This window comes from Stylophora pistillata, chromosome 1 (assembly GCF_964205215.1).
Source record: "Stylophora pistillata chromosome 1, jaStyPist1.2, whole genome shotgun sequence".
NCBI classification, from domain to species: domain Eukaryota; kingdom Metazoa; phylum Cnidaria; class Anthozoa; order Scleractinia; family Pocilloporidae; genus Stylophora; species Stylophora pistillata.
The window spans coordinates 3,435,260-3,453,865 of record NC_142519.1 but is presented as its reverse complement, the minus strand read 5'-3'; the positions used below and the strand labels follow the sequence as shown (position 1 = coordinate 3,453,865).

At 40.0% G+C, this 18,606-nt stretch overlaps 1 protein-coding gene and 1 non-coding gene across 4 annotated transcripts; one reads left to right on the top strand and one right to left on the bottom strand.

The window, feature by feature from the left end:
• Window positions 1–810: 810 nt before the first annotated feature.
• Window positions 811–5,374, top strand: LOC111343871 (uncharacterized). Its single transcript, XR_015991095.1, has 2 exons — window positions 811–3,076; window positions 4,374–5,374. It is a non-coding gene; the product is annotated as an uncharacterized LOC111343871 (transcript).
• On the bottom strand, window positions 5,372–16,760 carry LOC111343872 (matrilin-1). Of its 3 annotated transcripts, XM_088731427.1 has the most exons (9): window positions 16,605–16,759; window positions 15,569–15,634; window positions 14,860–15,296; window positions 14,254–14,422; window positions 8,916–9,086; window positions 7,927–8,472; window positions 5,949–5,978; window positions 5,683–5,795; window positions 5,372–5,579 (listed from the first exon to the last, which is right to left on the bottom strand). In XM_088731427.1, exons 1-9 carry the CDS (start codon window positions 16,708–16,710, stop codon window positions 5,556–5,558), a joined length of 1,662 nt encoding a protein of 553 aa, XP_088587553.1. In that variant the 5' UTR covers window positions 16,711–16,759; the 3' UTR covers window positions 5,372–5,555. The 3 variants fall into 3 exon arrangements, with proteins under 3 accessions (XP_088587553.1, XP_088587556.1, XP_088587559.1); XM_088731430.1 differs by lacking the exon at window positions 5,949–5,978 and having other exon boundaries at window positions 16,605–16,760; XM_088731433.1 differs by lacking the exon at window positions 15,569–15,634 and having other exon boundaries at window positions 16,605–16,745.
• Between the last annotated feature and the right edge of the window lie 1,846 nt (window positions 16,761–18,606).

Sequence of the window (18,606 nt, the reverse complement as noted above, 5' to 3'; positions counted from 1 at the left end):
TCAGCGTCCGCTTACGAAGCAGCAAAGAGCAGGCTGGAGGGGAAATACGGCGGGAGAAGAAGGCAGATTGCGCTGCATCTTGAAGAACTTGATAACTTTAAACCAGTAAGGCCGGGACACCCAAAAGATATCGAGAGATTTGCAGACATTCTGGATATCGCAGTCGTCAACCTGAAGGAAGTAAGGCGATACGAGGAATTGGGTAACGGGTCACTATACGCTAAGCTGCAGAAGAAAATGACGGAGCAGATGTTGGCACAGTACCATAGATGGGTGTTTGAAAGAAACAAAACAGAATGCGTAGAAACTTTATGAGAGTGGGTGATACAAGAGGCGGAGTTCCAGACCATAGCATCCGAAACGCTACGTGGAATATCAAGAAGCTCATCTGGTACGCAGCGGAAAGATCAGACATACTTTGGCCAGCCAAGATTCCAAAGCAGCCCTAAGGGTCAACAAAGAGACAGAAATCGAGCATGCAAAGTCTGCGGAGAAAGGCATCCAGTTTGGCTATGTAATAAATTTAAGGAGATGGCCGTACCTGAAAGATGGAAAACGGCGAAGCAACACAGTTTATGTTACAGATGTTTAGGAGCCAACCATGTCGGTTAGTCATGTACAAGGTCAAGAATCTGTGGCCTGAATGGATGTGTAGATACACATAACAGATTGTTGCATGAAGCTAAAAGGAGAGAGTCGGATAAGGGGAACAGTACCAGTGGTCAAAAGTCCAATGACAGCCAAGAAGCAAAGCAAGGTGCACAAGGACCAACCACAGAGGGGAGGCAGCAGAGATCCGAGAGATCATACATGACCACGGTACATGCGAAAGAAAGCGTCGAGGAGGAATGCATTGCGTTGAGAGCAGTACCCGTGATACTAAAGAATGGAGGGCGGAAGCTAGTCGTAAATGCACCGCTGGACGACGCCAGTACCAAGACGTACGTAAATAGCGATGTCGCTGCTGAGTTGGGACTACAGGGCGAGAGTCGTAAAGTGACGGTCAACGTTCTTAATGGCCAGGAAGATACGTTCGAGACGCCAGTCGAGTGTGGGATAGAGAGCTTAGATGGTAGAATAAGCATTAGGATTACTGCGTTTACAGCAAAGAGAGTCACAGGCAACATGAAAACGGTTAATTGGGCCAGATACGCCAAGAACTGGACCCACCTTAAGGATGTAAACTTCCCTTATCTGGGGCCACGTCCGATTGTTGATATCCTGATCGATATTGATTATGCAGACCTACACTATTCCATCAAAGATGTAAGAGGTAGACTAGGCGAGTTAGTGGCAAGACTGACACCTTTAGGGTGGACATGTATCGGGCACCCCAGTCTGTGTCTGGAACTGAATTACCGGACAAACTTCATACGTACTTACTCCGTGTACGAGGACTCAATTGTTGAGTTGGGCAACGCTATTCGAAAGTTCTGGGAGATAGAAGACGACGGATTACAGGCGAAGATCAAGACACTAAAGCCAGAAGACAAAGTCGCACTTGAAGCACTTAAGAAGTCAATAAAGTGTGAGGATGGACGATACGAGGTTGGAGTACCCTGGAAGGAAGAAAAGCCGTTCATGCCAGACAACTACGAAACAGCGCTAAGGCGGTTGCAGAACACAGAGAAACATTTTTGCAGATATCCAGAAATCGGGAAGTGCTATTCAGACGTAATTAATCAGTACCAAGCCAAGGGGTGTATAAGAAAGGTTCCAGAGATGGATAAAAAACCCAGCAAATCATGGTATTTGCCCCACTTCGCTGTCATAAGGCCAGATAAAGAAACAACAAAGACGAGAATCGTGTTTGATGCGTCCGCTAAGAGCGACGGGATTTCTCTGAACGACGTCATACACCAAGGACCCAATTTGCAACGTGAACTTTTCAGTGTTTTACTACGATTTCGCAAGAACCCCGTAGCATTGGTGTGTGACATCGCTGAAATGTACCTACGAATAAGTCTAGGACCAGAAGACAGACCCTTTCATAGATTCTTTTGGAGATCGTTGGATCAGACCAGGACGCCGGACGTGTATGAGTTTAATAGAGTAGTTTTTGGAGTGAATTCGTCACCATTCTAAGCTCAGTTTGTCACTCAAGAGCATGCGCAGAAGCATAAAGAAGAATTTTAAATGGCAGCAGAAACGATTCTAAAGTCAACATACATGGACGATGGCATGGACTCTACTTCAGATGATCGAAAAGGAATAGAGCTATACAAGCAGTTATCGGAGCTCTGGGGAAGAGCCGGAATGCACGCGAGAAAATGGCTATCAAATTCACCGAAGGTGCTGGAGGAAATACCAGTCGACGACAGGCCTCTGAAGCAGACTTAGACCAGGGCCATCTACCATCGGTAAAGACGCTTGGGATACTTTGGGTTGCTGAGGAAGACATGTTTACCTACACGGCACACCCACCGGGGAAGGAATTCCAACTTACAAAGCGTAGTTTTCTCAAGAGTATCGCAACACTCTTTGATCCTTTAGGTTTTCTGGCACCATACATTGTTCGCGCCAAAATCATTCTCCAAGAAATGTGGACCACTGGGATAGACTGGGATGAACCAATGAAAGAGGATCAAGCAGAGAAGGCAAGACAATGGTTCCAAGAGCTCAATTCTCTACAGTGCGTACAAGTTCCCCGATGTCTACAACCTAACTTTGGTGAACTGATTTCAACAAGTTTACATTCATTTGCTGATGCTTCAACGGCGACGTGTGGAGCATTGGTGTACGTAAGAAGCGAGTACAAAAGCGGGATGGTTGCTGTACGAATGGTCGCTTCTAAATCAAAGGTCGCACCTCTGACAGCCATGAGTATAGGACGTCTGGAGTTGATGGGCGCGGTGTTGGGTTTGAGATTGAGTGTGTCGATAGCAAGGGCACTAAACATTGATCCAAGCATAACCAAGTATTGGTCAGACAGTATGAACATGTTGTGGTGGATACACCGACCAAGTAGAGTTTTCAAGTCATTTGTAGCAAACCGAATCGGAGAGATCCAATCATCAAGTAATCCTAACCAATGGAGATACGTACCAACCAATGAGAATAGAGCAGATTTTGTCACGAGAGGGCTGGCAGTCCCAGAACTTGCTGAGAAGAATTCATGGTGGGAGGGACCAAGTTACCTGAAGGAGAAACCATCAGAATGGCCGATAAACTAGGTCAAAACTGTCAGGGCATCTGATACAGAAGTCAGGAAGAGCAACAAGTGCCAGCTAGACCCCAGCGATAGAAGAGACAGAACGATGGTACCAATCAAAGGAGACGGAGAATCGCGCTTAGAGCCAAAACGTTTTTCGAGTTGGTTGCGACTAACCAGAATCCAAGCGTGGATTTACAGCTTCTTGAACAACTGCTTACTTCCAAACGGTAGACGAACAAGGGGTGAGCTGACTGTCGAGGAAATCCGAGAAGCTGAGATCAGGATCATAAAAGCCGCACAGAGTAGGTCGTTTAAAGCAGAGTGTTCAGCACTATCCTCTCGAAAACCACTTCCCATGAGCAGTAAATTGCTTACGTTAAAGCTAACACAGGACGAAGACGGCGTAATGAGATCCAAAGGTCGATTAGAGAATGCCGAATACTTACCATACGACGTCAAGTATCCCATAATATTGCCAAGAAAAGAGTGGGTAACAAAACTGATAGTAAGGTGGTATCATCAACAAGGAAATCACACAGCGGGGACAAACCAAACGTTGGCAATGCTTTCGTCGCGTTTCTGGCTAATGCAAGGTCGAGAAGAAATTAGAGAATACGAAGGAGAATGCTATGAGTGTCGAAGAAGAAAGGCAAAGGCAGCTCAGCAGGTTATGGCACCTCTGCCAAAGATCAGGTTGAAGATGCCGCTTCGTGCTTTCTCTCGCACAGCAGTGGATTTTGGAGGTCCATTTCTAACAATCCAAGGAAGAGGAAAGCGTAGGGCCAAACGATACCTTTGCCTGTTCACGTGTTTAACTTCGAGAGCTGTACATCTGGAGATTGCATATGGTCTCGACACTAATTCTTTTTTGAATGCGTTTTGTCGAATGGCAAGTCGGCGAGGACTGCCAGAAGAAATGATCTCGGATAATGGAACCAATTTCTCGAGAACTGCGAGAGCTAATAGAGAAACTAGACAAGGAAAAGATTGCAAGTTCAACTGCTAATAGAGTAGTAAAATGGCATTTTAACCCTCCTCTGGCTCCTCACTTTGGGGGCGCACATGAGACGATGATCAAAGCAGCTAAGAAAGCAATATATGGTATATTAGGAAACGCTGATGTAACAGACGAGGAACTGATGACAGCCTTTACAGGTGCTGAAGGACTTATAAATTCCCGTCCGTTAACCTATCAGTCAGCCAATCCAGCAGATAACGTCCCATTAACACCAAACCATTCACTTCATGGTCAGGTCGGTGGAAAGTTCGCTCCAGAATCCGTGGAGCAGACAGATTTCAATCTTCGTAAAAGATGGAGACGCGTTCAAGAACTAATTCGCCACTTTTGGAATCGATGGATGCGAGAATGGTTGCCGAATTTGAATGCCAGGAAAAAGTGGTTCAAACACGGCAAAGACTTAAAAGTTGGTGATATAGTACTGGTAATATCTCCGGATACGCCACGAGGACAATGGCCTCTGGGCAGAATAGCTGAGACGATTCCCGGAAAAGATGGACATGTGAGAGTTGCCAAAGTCAGAATTGGTCAGAAGATCTTTGAAAGGCCCATATCAAAGTTATGTCCTCTGGAGTGCGAAACAGATTACTGACAGATAATGGATAAGGATGCAGAGTTCTACAGTCGATGAGCCTACGGCCCATCGAGGAGGGGAAGGATGGACAGAAGACATGTTATTTGGCACCTTTATCGATTATCCTATGAATTCCAGAACGTTCTTGATTAGTCCTTTAGGAAAGTTCTAGTGGTTTTGACATGAGTACGTGACGTCTATTTATAGAAACTCGACTTGTTTACCGTAAATTCTGGAAAATTCTATGATGTAATGTTACTAAAAATAGTCGTGTTGTAAATCTGTAGAATCTTCTAGAAAGATTGTAAGGAACTATATAAGAAGGTGAAGTAGGTTGTTGCGTTTAGACGAAAAAGAGGAAAAAGAGGAAAAAGAAGAGAAAAGGATAAAAGAAATAAAGGAGTTGGTGGAAAAAATTCATTTTAAGGTTTATCACGAAACCATATCCTTTAACTTTTGTTCTATTTCTTTTGAGCATTTGTATCGATGCTGAAAAAACCATTTAGGACGCTTCAACAAAGATCTGTATTTGTATCTGGACCGCGTACATTGCACGATTAAGGCAACAGGTCTGTTCTAAACGAGTTCACCGTTCCGTAAGACAATTAAAGCTATCAGATCCATCTCATTTTTTTTATCTTTTTATTCAGTTTAACTTAAGCAGTGTTATATAACTTTGATCCCCTTTTAAAAGCATTTTCCTGATACTTGACCCTCCATTTCTAAAGTTTGAACAAAGTTTTCAGACTCTCATTATAGTTAATTAAATGCGATTTTTGGCAGTGTCAAGATGTAATCTCCTTGCCTGTTCACTTCTTTTTACCCGTCAAGCCCTGCAATGATTTGAAAAGGAAAAAAGAGTTGTGGAAATTTATTTTCGCATAAACCTGGGAATTCCAGCAGACTCTTTTTCCGAAACATAAGCTCTGTACTTACTAGACGAAAGCAAAGTTCGCAAGTCTTGGGACAGTTTACTCCTGCATGATCGGTGTTGCAGTATGTTGGAGATTTATGGGCTGCACATTCTTTTGCATGGTCCTCGCAAACTTCTGAAGACGAAGAGGAAAAAATGAATTCAGATGATTTGAAATAAAATATCAATGACTTCTTTTCTAATTTCAAAGAGAGACAAATTATTCAGCGCCCAGTGACATAAGTTACTATTCCCTCAGAAAAGAGCATTTAAAGACACTACACGTTACCTGGGGCCGGAGCCTTGGGTGTTGGAGGAACTGTGTAGTCATGAGAGAAAAAGCAAAATATCAGCTTTCATGAAAAAAGATGCTTGTTAATCTATTAGCAACATTTTAAACGTATTCTCTGACTCTTTACCGTCTCATTTCTGACGCGCTTTTCAGGAATAATTGTGTCATAGTGTAACAACATCCGAAAACTTTGAGGTCTTTCAGCTAATACAAATACATGTCATTTATTTTGTCACACAGAAAAGATCTGCGTCCCCAGGGCAGTAGGACTCTATAATTTAAGACTGGACATTCTGAATCTCTACCACTAAACTACAGAGATCGGATACTTGTGCGTTGCTGATCAAGCGCGAGGTCAAGATTGCTGGATATTGGCCGATTTTTTTATTATTTAATTTAATTTTTATTTTTAAATGCATAAAAAGAACGAAGCTAATATCCAGCTACTCTTGCCCAACAAGCTTGATCAATAACGGATCTATTATATGTCAAGAAGATTTCGCTTTATTAGGAATTAAGAATGACTTGTTTATTTCGAGAGCCATGTAAGAAAGCTGACTGTGTTTGTAGCTCAATAAACTCACGAGAGTCGTTTCTATTTTCTTTGTATTGACTAACTTTTGTCGCTTTTGTATGTTTCCACCGTCGGCATTGTTACGAACTTAGTAATAATTATAATAATAATCTAATATTTATATTGCGCAAATTAACATGTGGATATGATCAAGTGCGCATCACAACACTTTTCGAGGGACTTTGGCCGGACTGCATTAGCAGTTTACAAACAATCGAAGGAAACTTATTTGGAGATGCCCCCCTTTTCCCAACTCCCAGTAAACAGGCCAGAGCACATCACAGTAATCTCGTGAGTGGGATCTTTAACGTCCCCTGCCTAACCAAAGTAACTAATTAATAGATGCAGGAGACGGGACCTACGGTTTATTGGTCCTTATCCGAGAAGACCTGAATGTCTATCCATGTCTTGAAAGATAGCGTATTCTCCTCAGTTATTTTAAGACCTTGAGTGTTGGTCCGGCCGGGGCTCGAACCATCGACCTCGACCTCCCGCACAACAATCTAGCGCTCTAACTAATTGAGCTAACCGGGAGGTTAGAACTTAGTACTAATTCAATTTTTTTTCATGGGCGGGATCAATGCTGGTAATCGCGCTCGGGCAAGATGGGCTCACCTTCCCCGCTCGGGTGGCCTACCAGAACGGTAGGTACCTGGTGAAATCCTTCATACATGCATCAATACAGAAGAACATATGGGAATACATGGTCATTTGCATTCATTAATATACATTAAGGATTACACCAAGTACTTACCACCAGAACACAGCGTTCGCCCATAGGCGCCGCCATCGAATATAACATATCGCGGGCTCAAGTCCTACATATTTTCCATTTTATTTTACCATGGTAAAAATATTTATGTACGCACGACCGTGCATTTTTTAACTGTTCTTTGATCGAAGTAAACACAATAAACCCACGAAAGTCATTTATATCTTATTTGATTTGACTGCCTTTTGCTGCTTTTTACGACGCTACCTGATTTGACTATCTTTCGCTGCTTATTGCGACTCCATCGCCGACATTGTCCAAAACTTGCGAACTTTGTAAGTCCGCTTCGCGAATTTTTTTATTGCGCAAGATCAAAGCGGACAAGCTTGAACGGGCCATATGGGCTCATATATGGCCTTACCCTTATGACCGTGACAGCAAAATTTCGGAATTGAAGATTGCCCTGACCGCTGAGTTATTGTTGATTTTTGTTGTTTTATTTTTAACTCTTCTACTCAAGTTCCTCACTCGCCATACTTTTCGTTCCGAATCTTGCACTGCGTCCATTAACTTTCAACTAAAGTCAAAAGCAAGAAATTGGAAAGTTCTAAGTCGCCATTTTCAATGTTTCTGTATCAAAATGGAGAACACCCTATTTATTTCCTATAAATAAGATTTGCAATACTTACCGCAGCGATTCTGGTTAAGGTTGTTGGTTAGCTCCTGGAAATATGTCAGGGCTTCATCTTTCATCTTCACGTCCTCCATTGAATCGGTCATCAGCCTTAGTTTGTTCTTAGTCGCCTCAGCTCCTATTCCCACGGCTATCACACGGACGCCTGAATTTCGCAAGGGCTCAGAGGAACTTAGCAAGCTTTTACTGTCGTGGTCTTGGGATTGTTTACCATCAGTCAGTACCACTGCAATCTTATATGCGCCGTATCTTCCCTCTTCAAACTCCTCTTTTGTTTTTAACAAGGCCTTGTCGATCCTTGTTCGGCTACCGATGCTCTGCAGACTTTGTACGATATCTTGAAATTCTTTGACGCCATAGTTTTTACTAAATGGAGCCTCAACGCGAACTTCATCAGCGAACAAAACCAGGGCTACTTGAGAATCATCTGGTCCTAGTTTTAGACCTTTCACCATATCCTTTACGAGGTCCTTTGCGCCTTTCAACGCTTCACCAACAGTATCTGAAGAGTCTAAAACAAACACCAGATCCATTGGGCATCCTGTATTGAGTAAACAAAACCACTTAGTTAGGATATGAACTGGATTGCGCCAGGTAATTATTCCCAATTTTCTATATCTTTCGATTAAGTTTCTCTTTTGTGGTATCATATTCTCCAACGAGGTCCTTAAAAATTAAAAACGAGTTAAGTACAAGTCTCCAAATTTGTTTTTAATTTTTATGGTGGTTTAAGGCCTTACTTAAAACTTTTACATCCTTTTGAGGGACAGTATGAAAATGTTATTTTCTCCTCTACGATGAACTATCACGATGGGAACAAGATAAATCTGGGATTAATTTGAAGCACGTATGGACATCAGCACCAGCCCCTCGCCATGTCTCAAGAGATACACAAGATCAAAAGCCTTACTTTTTAGATTTAAAATTGGCTGTTAGAACACAGAAGAACAAAATATTTTGTTATTGAACAAAGCTTTGACTTACGAGGGCACTCTTCTTCGTTGCACGCGATAGTCTGCATAGCAGGCCCAATGCAAGCCTTTCCACAGTTGGAAGGTGGAGGATTGGTGCAGGTTCTCGTCCGAGTCAAGGTTCCTCCCCCACATGTTTCACTGCACTCAGACTCCGACCAGTCTGTGTAATGACCGTCCACAACTGCAAATTGACCATGGTAAGGTACTAAGTATCATCCGATTATTGACCTCGTGGAAACTTACCAGAAAAGCATAACTGCTTTTTTCAATGATATGGAGATGGTTATGAAAAGACCTTTAAAAATTCAGCTTAAAGCGTCATCATGTTGCGCATTTCTTAGAAAAAGCGTGCGATCTTTGTAGAGGGTTCAAGCAGTCATAACACAGCTTTATAATCGGAAAATATGGAAGGACACATAATCGAGTCTGCGCTTCCCAGGCACTAGCTGGTTGATGCTACTTGCCAAGCTATGAAGACACACGCGGGGGCATTGCGAGCGACACAAATTCTAGTGGGTTCTTTGACCTGCAAATGAATTTTAAGAGGAAATGCGGCCAATTAAAAATCGAACGTTTTCAAAATATGGTGGCAATAGCCGAAAAATCGATTCGACTCATATTCTCAAGTTAGGTAGGCCTTATGGTGAAACAAAGCACTGCATTCTTTGTTTGGCTGAATATCGATTTATTTTCGAAAAAATCGATAATAACTGAATTTCGCCCAAATGCCGCTTTTGAAGCTCAAAATTTCAGACGAACCTCGGAGCGTCGCGCCACGAATTGAAAAGACTTGGACCGAAAAAAACTACCAAATCTTGAAAAACAACATCAATACATAATTTGACAGCATTTTGAGCAATTGTTGATCACTTATTTACACAACGTAATTGAATTTATCCGACCTTCTTCTAACAAGATTAAAAATAGGTCAAAAGTAACCCGTTATTTAACTATGTGCTATACAAAATAATCGACTGAAAATCTGGCTTTTGGAAGGCAAAGTGTGGTTCTTTTCGATCTCCAAAGGATTTTTTGTGGAAATGATTCAGTGCGATTTAATCAAATCTTAAAGTTGGCTAAAATGAGCTGATTTGGCGATGCCTTCAGTTATTCGAAAATGTACACATTATACATACATACATTCATACATACATACATACATACATACATACATACATACATACATACATACATACATACAGACGTTAGTTGACCACTCCCCATTCACACGCAAACTCGATTTTTTCGCATTTTACATCCAATCTACAGCGTAATTAATATAATATCATCTTACCGTCCATATTGCTGTACCACAAAAGGGGATTGCAGTCCTGAAATTGTTGCATCGCTCCCATAATAGCGATATAACTTGGCAGGATAGTCAACACATCCTAATAATGATTTTTTACAAAGCGTATTTCAGGGTTTCTCTCTTTCCATTTCGTTGAAAAGGAGGCTGCAATTACTTCACGTAAGAGATCTTTGTTTAAATATAAGTATTTAACTAAACCGCGAACCAAATGTTGGCGAAATGTTGTCAGTTCAGAAACATGTTTCTCGTGTGCGGAATAACGCTAATTATTTCAAACTTGGGTGCTTACTTTGTGTAAGGAAGCGGTCGAGATGACAATTGCCTCGAGTATACGTAAGGATTTTAAATAATTTATAAGTATTTTTTAAGACGCTGAAAAATTGAATTATTTGTTTCCTCTTCCTTACTATTTCAATCTCTATCGATTGTTTGATTAATTGCAGAAATTACCTTGAAACTAGCATTTTCGTTTACTAAGGAAATGAATTGCAGAGAAAAGATGTGAACTCTGCAACAGCATTGCGTGTCGTTCTCCTCATAAGGATATCTGCTGCTCGTTCAAATCTATAGTAAGAGTAAAGGCTGATCGTTTCGAAAGAAACTGTTTGGGGCTGCGTCGGTGGTAGTAACGAAATAATTTGGATATATCAACAAAGTTGAAAAGGCAAATTGGCCACCGTAACGATTACAAAAGCTGACGTTTCGAGCGTTAGCCCTTCGTCGGAGCGAATAGAGGAATTGTGGGTTGTGTGTGCTTTTAAAGGCAGAAAATGGAGCTACGTTATTGATGGGAACATGGCAACGAGAAAAACACGAATAAATTAGTGGAATGAAAAGCGTTCGTTGATCCATGTGGGATTTAGACTGCCGGTTTGAAAGATGAGCTTTTGTTCAAGAGTTTTACGGCTTTCCGTGCTACCTAAGTGTAAGGAAAGACCGCAGATTGCCATATGTTGCCTAGAATGATTAGGTGAATTAAAATGTCTAGCGACTGGTTTCGATGTGTCCTTGTTATTCTTTTCCACGTCTCGAAGGTGTTCTCGGAATCGGTCACCTAGTCTTCTGCCTGTCTCGGCGAGGTATATCTTTTTGCAATAAGTGCAAGTTATGCAATAGACTACATTGGCGGAGGTGCACATGAAGTGATCGGTGATCTTAATGGATCGTTTAGGTCCCGATATTTTATATAGTAAGAGTACACTGTGACTTTGACTGACAATCCAGAAAACGGGAAACAGTAATTAGACCTCTTCTTGCCTGTTCAAGGCGGATTGAGAGCATTTCCGCTAGTTTTTCCGGGCCAAAAGACGAAGTTGACCTAGTTCTTAGTCCAGCCATATTCTCTCCTCCTGCTGACATACATTGCATGACAATTTAACCCTCGTTTAGCTAGTGCAAAACTTGGCGAACGAGAGGCTCTACTTCGAGGGGCAGATTTCCTTCTGATATATCAAACCATGCTCAATAATATCGCCATATGATGCATTGATTGGCTTTGGACTTCTATAAGAAGTAGTCATTCACTTCTTAAGTTTATTATGTTGGAAGGAAAGATTTAGGAGATAGGCACAACATGGGTTTCTTTACTTTTTTTTTCTGGTTAAATCTAGATGTCAATCTTTTCCCGATGGGCGTGTACATTCTGGTCTGACCAGACAACAGGCTTCTGTTAAATTTTTCATTACGCATCTGCCACGCTCTATAATATTTCGCCATATAATGCATTGATGGCTTTGGACCCGACCATATTTGAGGGGGATAGATCACTTCTTGGCTACCATCTTGGGAAAGAATACTAAATAACTAACTGGTTGAGTTAATTTTTCAAATAAAAGCCACTGTTTCCAAAATGCAAGTATTTGATGTAAGTATACCGACTCGCACTCGAGTCTGCTGTGTCAGCTGGTGCAATGATAACTCGAAGCGTTTCTTGAGTCCCGAGATACGCAGAAATGGTTTTATTTCCAGATGTGAGCTTTTTTTGGACCACTGCCGGGAAAAGGTGGGTGTGAATAATGTGAACGTGCTACCTGGGTCGTAGTCTTACTGCCGGCACGAGTAACTTAACAATGCACAGTAGCCTCTGGAGAAGAAGTAGTATAAATATAAAGCTGTTGAACGTTGGCTTTTACAAACATTTCAACGAAAGTTGTGGTTTTCCAGGTTTGACCCTTATAAAACTTCCTTTAAATAAACACTATTCAAACACTACACTTTTCTTTGTCGCACATCTACAATGATGTATGGTGGGCTATGCCCTTGGAAGATCTTTCGCTCTTTTTTTGTCCTAAAATGAGCTTTATCCCCCGAAGTACTATGAAACAATGATTCAATTATGATACATGAAATTATGATTCGGAGTTAGATAATTGTTTGCTCCTGTTTCGTATATGGAACACACTACCTTAGTTCCTGTAGCCACGTGCTTCATAGTCTAATGTTTTATTTTTGCGTTTTATTTCAGTAGACCTTACTTTGAATTCATTAACGTTATTCTGCACGCGAGAAACATGTTTCTGAACTAGCAGCAGTCCGCTTACATTTGGTTCACGGTTCGGTTGTAGACTTATATTTAAACAAAGATCTCTTACGCGAAGTCTTTCAACGAAATGGGAATAGAGAAACCCCGAGATACGCTTTGTAAACAATCATTATCAGGATATATTGACTATCCTGCCAAGTTCTATTGCTATCGAGGGAGCAATGCAATAATTTTAGGACTGCAATCCCTTTTTTGATACAGCAATATGGACGGTAAGATGATATTATGTTAAATAAGCTGTAGATTGGATGTAAAATGCGAAACAATTGAGTTTGTGTGTGGATGTGAACATTTTTGAATAACTGACAGCACCGTCAAATCAGTTCATTTTATCCAACTTTAAAATTTGATTAAATAGCACTGAATCATTTCCCCAAAAAATCCTTTGGAGATCGAAAAGAACCACACTTTGCCTTCTAAAAGCCAGATTTTCAGTCGATTATTTTGTATAGCACATAGTGAAATAATGGGTCACTTTTGACCTATTTTTAATCTTGTTAGAAGAAGGTCGGTTAAATCAAATTAGATTGTGTAAATAAACGATCAAGAATTGCTCAAATTGTTGTCAGCATATCTATTGATGTTGTTTTTCAAGACTTGGTAGTTTTTATCGGTCCAAGTGTTTTCAATTCGTGGCGTGACGCTCCTAGATTTGTCTGAAATTTTGAACTTCAAAAGCGGCATTTGGTCGAAATTCAGTTATTATCGATTTTCTCGAAAATAAATCGATATTCAGCCAAACGAAGTATGCAGTGCTTTGTTTCACCATAACGTCTACCTAACTTGAGCTTATTAGCCGAATCCATTTTTTGGTTGTTACGCAGCCACCAAATGTTTGACCATTGGTAACATTCGCTCTTAAGTGCGGAATAAACCTCGCTGATATAAATGAAATATTTGTCATCCAAATTGCGATTAAATTACTTTTGAAAAAGATGGATCCAATAAAGTTTGCTTCGATCCAAACTTATGGCTCCGTATCGCAGTTGGTAGAAGCCGCTGACTAGTATCTGGACTGGACGGTTTTGAATTCTGTCGAGGCTTGAATTTCTCTCAGGCTTCTTTTCTGCATTGCTTGACTGCATTTTTTTTTAGCTTGAATTTTATCCGCAATTTAAGTCACCATGAAATTTATTTAATTGAAATTGTGATTATTATACGAGTTTTGTCATCATTACCTTTATCCTCACCAGCTGAAATTTAAAAATTGTTTTTTGAATGACGAATTATTCCTCATTGAGTTACCATTTAAGAGAAAAAACAAAAGGAAAAGCAAAATCAGAAACAAAAAACACATCAACTTCAGAATTCCTCGCATATTATTCTGATTTTTCCTCTAAAAGCAGGCAACATAAGTCATAGGCAACATCAGGCAACATAAGTCATTGAGGGCGTGACTCAAGTATCACGAGCACTTTCACATATGTTAATTACGTAAGATGTAAAGGGCGGATAAAAAGTAGAATGACTGGTACCGTTTGAACGTCCACTTACCACAGACTTTCTTCTTTAAATCATTGAGTTTGCTGGAGAGCTCTCCGAAATCCGCATATTTGAGTATTTCTCCTTCTTTTCCTGCCACCATTCTCAAGTTAGCATCAGTATCGCTGTCACTCTTTATTTCACTGCCAATACCAGCCACGATTACTTTTACCCCTTTTGTCTAGGAAAAGGAAAACTTATAATTATCGTCCCTCTGTTCTGAGGTCTTCCTGGTGCATAATGTTCATGACCTATCTTTCAATTTTTAGCGCCCGGGTTTCCTAGTGCATATACTTCACCGAAAGTTATTCAAAACACGTGCCTGTCTTAATATAGAGGGTATATCCATGTAAGTTACCTTCATCGGAATGACGAAGTTAGAAATGGAGGAAATATGAGGTAAGTTTTCTAAAATGTAAGGTTGCTCAAGAAGCTGATAGAGAATAAAGAAAGTGAACCTAGAAGAGTGTTTGAGTACTAGAGTAAGCCTACAGTTCATCTTAAAAAAAACATTGTCCATGCGACAAGTGAAGACAAAAAAGACACTGATATTTGCATATCTAACATTGGCTGAAAAATACCTTGTCAATAATAAATCGAATTTTTAATTATTTTTACCTCCAGTGTTTTCGTGGTGACATCGAAGTCGACTTCGGGCCTGATATCCCACTCGAGGTCAATCCAAAATTTTCCATCAGTGAAAATGATCATTACATTCCTGAATTTGTCTCTGTCCCCTCCCTTGGGAGTAAACACTTCTTTCACTGCCAGTTGTTCGGCAAGGTCTGTGCGGGTTCCCTCTTTAGCCGGTTTAAAAAATATTGCCTCCTTTGCCTTCTTTTTCAACGCGACAGCATTGTGATATTTGTTTTGTGAAAATGTGAATATTAGGTTGGCATCCGATCCAAAAGTAATTATGGCCATGTGACTGCCGTCTGGAGAAACTCGCAATTCGTCCACTATACTATTGAAGATGGTGTTTAGCTGTCCTCGTTCGTTTTCGTTCATGCTTAGTGACACATCTATCAGGACAGCAACATCCAGGAAGCAAGGCTCTGATATGTAAAACGATAAAACGTAGATTAGCCCTCAAAGGAAAGTTTTACAATCTTTTGACCAAGCGGGAAGTGGTTTTTTAGTTTCAATTGCAACTCATACAAAGCCCACCGCTCATGATACTTAGCAGTCTTCCAGGCATTGAGATGCAACCCTCTGGCTAAGCAGTGGCAGGGTTAAAGGCTGAATGCTGATCATGCAAAAACAGCTAGTAAATAAAGAAAAGCTACATTGACTTTGAAATAATCCCATGCAAACAGTTGTGTCTTACCGCGACAATCATCGTCGTTGTAGTTGCCCATTTCAGGAGTCACGAATCCAGGGTGATATTCTCCACCTTTGTATAAGTTTGTAAAGTTAGTATTGTTCGCTTACTTGTTCAAGTAAATGAGGATATTGTTTTCGGAATTAAAAATATGGAAAATATAAAAACAAACAGAAACCGTAGTTCTACCTTTAAGCTGATGTTAGTTTAGCTTTTTGGAAATGGACTCACCTTTTCCTTTACTTCTATTTTCGTTTAACTTTATCAACAAGGACTAGTGTTTTCTCAATAAATTTAGTCTGCATGCTTTTTTTATGAAGGAAACCACGAAACTGGAAAAACGACCTAACTTAGCTACTGAATCGAAACTGGCCCAATCTAACAGGAAAACTTTAGTCGGGGATTACAGCCAAATGTATTGACCAATCAGCTTTAACGAGCAAGACTTATCCCGTTGGACTAAACACCGACTCCCCCTTTGACTCAGGATACTCAGCTCCTATCCTTTATGAAATCCCCTTTATTGGAGGTTCAAACTACATGATCAATAAGTCATCACCGACTCCCCCTTTGACTCAGGATACTCAGCTCCTATCCTTTATGAAATCCCCTTTATTGGAGGTTCAAACTACATGATCAATAAGTCATCACCGACTCCCCCTTTGACTCAGGATACTCAGCTCCTATCCTTTATGAAATCCCCTTTATTGGAGGTTCAAACTACATGATCAATAAGTCATCACGGACGACCTTCACAAAAAGTCGTGATTCCAAATTTAGAATGGTCAAAGAGGAAAGGTGTAATAACGTTAAAACTCACGTGTAATTTGAAAAAAAACTCTGATCTGTTAAACTACATGTTTTCCACGACGTATTTTAAGTTAAAAACAATTAAGTAAAGGAAGTTTTTGTTTTCTAATCAAATCGATAGAGTACCATAGGGGTAATTAGAAGTTCCTATTTCCCGCTGCTACCGAAAAATAGGAAAACTACGAAGCTTTGGGATTAAATTGCCCACAAACAGACATTAGTCCGCGTTTACCTTCCTCCTTGAATGGAGAAGTCATGGCCTCCAGAAAAAAACAAGTGAACAGCAAACCAAAGAGAGCTTTGGCCATTGCACAGTGCGCGTAGTTTCCCAGATTCATGCGTTAGATGCGATGAAGGTCACTACTGTTCTCTCCTCGTAAATTTGCCCCCTTATTTGTACCCATCAATTCGTGAGGGCCACCTGCCAATTTCTTATAATGCTTTCACTCTAATTTGTTTTAATAGTTGATAGTAATCTGCTTATTACAGCTTTATCATGCATCTTCATTTGTTAACCAAAGAAGCCATTAGGATCTGGTTAAACAAGAGATGTTATCAGAGGTATAATCCGATGGGAGATGAGCATATGGTTAAAAAAATGATTTTAAATAACATTAAGCGTGCCTGAGTGGCAAGAAAGCTTGTCCTTTTTTTCTTTTCCTTTAAAGTCGTCCTCTATTTGAAAGATCATTAGAATCTTTTACTAATTTCACAAGCATACCACTAATTCCTCATTCTTCTTTGTTTTTGTTTTAGTTTCTTTTTTTCATCATCGCTTCGTACATTTTCTGCATTTTAAGCAGTTCAGATATTGTATTATCTAATTTGAGTTTTTTTCTATGTTAAGCAACTATCAATATCATTGCGGGTTGTTTCTGACCTCCTCATAAATATATTACCTTGTTATGCCCGGTTGCTAACCAGGAGATATTTTAATATTTTAGATCGTATTTCCCTCATTGTGATCTGATAAAATGATAACAGAAAGGTTTGGACATGAATTCAAATGGAAGTAAAACATCCAAGTGCAACGCTTTCTTTTTAATTTTCCAAACAAATTTTATATCTCTGGAAAGTACTTTTCACAACCCAATTTTCCCTGCAAATCTGTGCGTTTTTTATTTTTTAACAGTTTTAGATATCGTATCAGGCAATTTCAGCAGTTTTCTCGATATGCAAACTATGTTTTCTATAACAGTTGTAAATATCACATTATGCATTTTCTGCTTTTTAAAGAGCTGATACTAGTCTACTCATAAAAGTGTTGCCTTGATTCAATTGCTAACCGAGCAAGTATGAGAGACTTTTCATTACTTCAGAGGACATTTTCTTAATTGTGATCTGTTAATAGTTGAAAGACACACAAGTAAAAGAGCATGGTTTCGTTTAAGTTCTTTTTATCCCTCATGCGACAATTTTTTTTTCAAGGTAGATAATGGTTTACTCATAATTATTTCTCGCGCTTCATCAGTTGTTAACTGAGCAAACAAAAGGAACCGCAATTGAGTAGGGTAGCTTTGTTGGAGATTTTCGATTGATAAAATGATTAAAGGGCATGGAAATACACCCCCTCAAGAGCCGATACTGTTGGTAATTAATTTTTCCCCTTCGTAGAAATCCTCCTTGTTTTTATATTAAAAGATATCTGTCCTCGACACGAAGTTTCCTTTAGTTTCAGACTTTTCAGCAAACGAGAATCAGCCACTCGTCCAGCCAGCCAGCCTTTTGTTATGATGTTACCTCTTTAATTTCTTTTAACAATTGCCTACGTCCAGTATGTGAGCTTGGTAAATTGGCTTACTGATATCCTAGGTAAATCAAGCCATTGTTAATATTTTCCTTAAAATAATTGAAAACAAGCAAATGAACTATTCTCTCCCATCGCGACCTGTTCCGCCTTCCGTTGTTTTCTTTAATTAGGTAGCACCAAAATCCTTTCTGGTTGTGCCTAAAGATTTCGTCGAAAAAATCGTTAAAGAAGGGGTTGTTTTACAATTACTCTCCTAGGAAGTATTACCTCTCCGTGTGCTAAATCCATTTTTTTTTTCTTGCATCCAAGCCCATCGAACTGTTTTTACTAGTTGTATGACATTTAGCAGCTCGCGTTCCGTTTATAGGTAAGTTCTGTTTGTTTTAAATCTAATGCAAAGGTAGTTGTGAGGTTTATACAAGACATAAAAAATGAAACGGATTATGATTGACTCTTTTTATCTGCTTCCTTGTTTGTTTGCTTT

What these genes read in the sequence shown, in the direction of transcription:
- LOC111343872 (XM_088731427.1), bottom strand. Translation starts at nt 16,710, where the DNA reads ATGAATCTGGGAAACTACGCGCACTGTGCAATGGCCAAAGCTCTCTTT. An exon ending in CAACGAAGAAGAGTGCCCTC is followed by an intron (nt 8,473 to 8,915) that starts GTAAGTCAAAGC and finishes TACTCAATACAG; the next exon opens with GATGCCCAATGGATCTGGTG. An exon ending in GCGAACTTTGCTTTCGTCTA is followed by an intron (nt 5,580 to 5,682) that starts GTAAGTACAGAG and finishes AAATCATTGCAG; the next exon opens with GGCTTGACGGGTAAAAAGAA.